Source organism: Leptinotarsa decemlineata, unplaced genomic scaffold (genome assembly GCF_025532065.1).
Source record: "Leptinotarsa decemlineata unplaced genomic scaffold, Ldec_3_MD MMD2_tig00000882_RagTag_RagTag, whole genome shotgun sequence".
Taxonomy (NCBI): domain Eukaryota; kingdom Metazoa; phylum Arthropoda; class Insecta; order Coleoptera; family Chrysomelidae; genus Leptinotarsa; species Leptinotarsa decemlineata.
The window spans coordinates 1,493,958-1,499,277 of NW_027412556.1; the positions used below are offsets into that span (position 1 = coordinate 1,493,958).

At 34.9% G+C, this 5,320-nt stretch overlaps 1 protein-coding gene across 1 annotated transcript; it reads right to left on the reverse strand.

Annotated features, from left to right (window-relative positions):
- Positions 1–1,135: 1,135 nt before the first annotated feature.
- TfIIEalpha (Transcription factor IIEalpha) lies at positions 1,136–3,463 on the reverse strand. The gene is made up of 3 exons (XM_023172799.2): positions 2,693–3,463; positions 1,845–2,127; positions 1,136–1,552 (listed from the first exon to the last, which is right to left on the reverse strand). Exons 1-3 carry the CDS (start codon positions 3,296–3,298, stop codon positions 1,218–1,220), a joined length of 1,224 nt encoding a protein of 407 aa, XP_023028567.2. The 5' UTR covers positions 3,299–3,463; the 3' UTR covers positions 1,136–1,217.
- Positions 3,464–5,320: the final 1,857 nt, after the last annotated feature.

A 5,320-nucleotide genomic window follows, 5' to 3' on the forward strand; every position in this document is an offset into this window, starting at 1 on the left:
TCGTTATATATGATGAGAAACAATCGTTCACACTTACTCTCTGTTTCCTATTTGATAAATAATTACTTATCAATTCATAAACCATCCCCTCAATCCCATATCTTCTCAGCTCCTGAAGCAAAATACTTCTATCGATCGTTGCAAAGGCCCTTTTGAAATCCAAAAAGACAGCTACAACATCTTTACCTTTATCTGTTTCATTAGTAAATTTAGTTGATGATAACTGTAGTGATGTTTCACAAGAATGTTTTTTTTTGAAAACCAGATTGATTGATAAACATGATTTGATTTTTGTCAATAAACTCTAATAATTGATTATACTGCTATATTTCTAAAACCTTCTCTATTGGCGGTAAGGAAAATATAAACAATTGTCTAGTGTCTGAACATAGACAATTGCTTATAATGAATGCAAGAAATTCTTGCATTCATTGACAAAACATTTACTGATGAGGATAATTAATAACTAATGAAATGTATCATCTCAGAGCTGCAGAGACTGGGCCGGAGAAAACCCTCACTGGATTATTAATTGTAGAGAGCAATATTCCCAGAAAGTCAATATCTGGTGTGAAATTTTAGGAGATAGAATAATTGAAACTATTTTCTTTAAAGAATCATTGAATGAAGTTTGTTTTGTCAACTTCTCAGATGAGAAATGTTGTGATGAAATTGAAAAAGCTCTCCTCGATGTACAAGATGTATATTTGCAGCTAGATAGCGCATCCATCCACAATTCAGGTGTCGTTCACGAATAGTCAATCAAAATTTTCCAAGCATTGGATAGGAAGAAACAGTCCTCAACTATGGCCACCACAGTCTCCCGATTCAACACCCCTCGATTTTTATTTTTGTGTGAGAAGTAAAGTGTATGAAACAAGGCCGAAAATTCGAGGTCGACTTTCTGCCAGTACAAGACAGGTTTGTTAAAATTTCGGCATCTCGAAAACCAAATGGATAATCGAAAAAATAGAAAATAACTTGAAAGATGAACTCAACTAGAAGGAGGACCAACAAGGGTTACATTCAATATATAATTGTTATGTCAACCCACATAGCGGGAAATGCAAGGTGTCTTCATCTCGAATGACACACTGTATATAAGCACGAATAATAATTATTAACATTGAAATGATTTATATTTTTTATTAAACCACAATATGGAAAATATATATATATACTAAATCAGTACCAAAAAATAACCAATAAATATGTCACTAGTAACTCATATGAGAGTAATAATCCTGGAAAACTTGGACATAGATCTCTTTTTCAGCTTGGGTCATTTCTGCAATAATCGAGTCTTTGAGCTCAGTAATGAGATACGTTTTATTTCCAACTGTAACTGTAGGAATATCTTCGTTTTCATCTCCACTGTCCATCATATCAATGTCATCGATATCATCTTTCACTTCGTTCATTTCATCTGAACTGGAATCTGAATCATTATTCAGAGCTTTGACAGCATTAGCAGCATTGTTGGTCGTTGGTCTTTTCTCGTGTGCTAATAGTACAGACATAATATCATCATTTTTACCGGTTCCACTGCCACCTAAAAATAAAATATTTATTAATCCAACTCGTTGGAATGTTTGACTAGTTCGAAATAGTTTTCACGTGTGTTCAATTATAACCTTTTTGTGAAAATTATGTGAATGACAAACATTTTTGTTCCTGACTGAAATGCATCTCTGAGATTTTAGTCAATATAATTATAAGTCATCTGTGTTAATCTTCTGCATAAACTTCTGTTAGTCTTTGTTGAACCAAGTTATTTTAATGACAGTAATTTCAAAGATCAGCAAAGAATCATATACTACAGTTATACAGAAAGCAAAACAAACCTGCAGACACACTATCAATATCAAGAATACTATCAGTAGCTTGATTGGAGTCTTGGGCATCGGCATTAGATATTACAGTCGACTCAGTCATCCAAATGGGTTGTTCCTTACGGGTAACCTGGGAATTACTTTCTTCTCCGATAGTAATATCTACCCTAGCTTCCTCGACAGCAAATCCAGATTTTCTCGTAGCTTCTCCAGACCATTCCTGGCCTGCTGGCAAATTGGATTTTTTGTCCAATCCTCTAATAGTACTAATATCCACTGGTTCTGGCTCTAATACCTGTAAATAATAACCTTTTTTGATATTTATTCGACTTGAAATAATCACTTCTGGAAACAACAGGACACAATAATTCTTCGAAAACCCTGAGAGACCTATTCTGAAAGCTTAAAGTGCTTGAAAGAGTTTTTGATATAAGAAAGATATATATCAATGTTATAGTGCTGCAAATTATATTTTCAAGCATCGATATATTCTCCACATTGAAGTGAACATTCCTCAAAATATTAGAAAGTGAGTTTTCTTTCGAAATGATTGTTAATTGAATAGGATACTTGGGGGGTGAAGATAAGACCCCACTGCATGTTTGACTTGATAAGAAAAAGGAAAGATGGTGAATGTAATAAACCAGAAGAGATTCACGTTGATCAAATATTCTTTTTATTAGTGAAAATTATGCTAGAAATTACTAATTGAAAAAAAATTGGACAAGTTTACAGAACATTATACAAAATAAAATATGAAGTCCAGGGGCAACTGTAAACTAACTGGTCAGTGAACCTTTTGCAAAAAACAACTAACTTCAAACATAAAAAATTGAAACTACCTATTGAACTTTACATACCTCTGGTGCTAATTTAATTCCTTCCACCTCCCGCAGCAAAATGTACAGTGGGTCCAGCTGTTCATTGAACTTTGCTAATAACAACCGAGAATCCTTTTTTGGCATTGCAGAGGAGTCTTCCTCAACAACTTCACGGCAATAAGTGCAATGAAATTCTCCGGAATTGAAGTCAAATAATTGATCGGCTTCTAGATCTGTGAAAGTCTTCAGACAACCGGGGCATTTGAAACTTGCTCGGCTTGTAGCATCTCGTTCTTCAGTCTCTAATCTTTTTCTCATCAAATCTAGCTTGTATTTGATGACGTTCACGAAGGTTTTATAATTTATGAAGTAATAGTTGACCTTTTGCGCCTTGCCGTCTGAGCCAGTTTCCATTCGTAAACGGACTTGTATAAATTTATCATTTTTCAGTACTGATATTCTCGCCCTCAACATTTTTCTCTCGAATTTCAGAAGTTCGCAGATATCATCTTCCTTCATGCATGGATTTCTTACGAGCATGTCTACTATTAAAGAGTCTTCTATAGAATAAAATCCGCGAACAACTAGTCTTGCTAGTTGTTTTAAGCTACTAGGAACTTCTGTGACTAGTTTTTCTTCAGTCATTATAAATGTATTTCCTAAAGAGTGACCAGTTTTCGTTATTTAATCATGCTCTCATAATCATATTTTCCTAGTTATCATCTGGAAATAAAGAATAACCTGTCTGCTTTTTACCCAAAACAAACAAAAACTTAATATCAACATCAACAAAAACGCCACCACCACAGATTACAAAATTACGTAGCTTTTGTGATCTGTGGCCACCACTGCTGTTGCTGTTACCTTTTCAGCGCTGTCCGCTGTCCTGCATTCTGCACTCAGTGCTGTCTCTGTCACTACCAAGGCTTCTGACGTCATTTACGGATTAATCAGGGTATTATTTAAAATTTGCCATACATTTCATTGTAAAATGATTCGGAAGGCTACAGTTATTGATTTTAAAGGTATATCAGTCGTCGTTTGTCATTCTCATTTCGCACAAAATATTCATCATTTATCACTGTCGTTTTTGTTACAAACTCATTTTCAGGAAATAAATGTGAATGAAATATTGAATAATTTTCAAAAGGTTTTGATAATTGGTTATTACTCAATACCGAAAAATATAAATTGACCATGAAATATTAATTTCTTCTTCACAATTATGGAGTTCATCATAACTAAATAAAGTGAATCTTTTTTAATGCAAAAGCGCTTCGGTCCTACTGGAAACAAACTAATCCCCGAATAAAACAAGAAACATCGCAAATCCAACATATATTTTGTGTTCTGTGGTTTTTACCCTAGTCAACTAATGGGGCAAAAAGGTTTGCTCGGAGAGATTAACCTCTGATAGGTATCTTGCATAAATGTCTGTTGCGAAACCCTGTCGCGGTTTTGTATACTGTCAAGTGGAAAACTCACAAAGTTTTTTTAACGTTATTGCTTTGCACAATTCATTAAGCCCTGGATGAAAATATATTATTTGTATCTGCTACAAATACACCTCTTGAATACATTTAAAAATATAAGTACAAAATATTACATTTTCAACTTATTCAATCCCTCATTGGGACAAACTAAGGAATGCTAAAATAGTTATTTGCCATACCTCTGCAAAATTCATCTTATCGGTAACATCATCATTGTTTTCTTTCAAAACTCTCATTTCTTTAAACATTGTTCTCATATCTTTGAAAATACGAACACAATATGAAATAAATCAGATCTTGGAATTATAAAACAACGATAAAAATAAAAACAAAAATTAATTGGCGCTCCGGGGTGACTTCATTGATTCCAGTGGCGCATTTGCTTTTTCAGCTGCAGGAAAACCGGAAAAACCTGCACATTATATGAAGATCTTGATCTGCCAATGTCCTCTCCCTCATTAAACAAAATGTAGGGTGTCTCCAGAAGCTTCAATAGATTCAATACATCGCCAGAACACTTCGTGACACGGCTATCGTCAAACTTAAACCAGTGGTAATATTAGTCACCACAAACTTCTCTTTATAATATCATGATTTCGCAAGCGAAACGTCGTCAATGTGGTAAATTCCATGAAAATTTTTAGACATGACAACGTTGCCGATTCACGGCGCATCCAAAAACTTCCCTCTATGATTTGATCATGCGCACTGCGATTTGTCACCAAAACGTGGAGGTAGTAACACTATCGGGTCCTTAGACAGTCTTGCTTAAGGCTGGGTCTTTAGCAGAGTTGCCAACCGTAGCGGAATTCCCCTACTGTGGCGGAATTTTCTCGACGGTGGCAGCGTAGCGGATTTGGACATAAAGTAGCGGAATTTTCTACAAATAACCAATATTGAAAAATATGGAAGAAGAGGCAGTGGACAGCACTCGTAGCTGACAGTTGACACTCGAATAATTGAATGCACAGTCAAAACGTTATAGTCTTAATAGCTGAGATCATTACATGATGATCGAGAAGAAGAATATTTTTGAAATTTTCATTCATATCATGAACCATATAACGTCCAATATCTTGCAGTGTAGCGGAATTTTGGTTCATGTGTAGCGACCAGTGTTGGCATCACTGGTCTTTAGGTTCTACTGAGATTCTAATCTGTGCTTTGGATATTG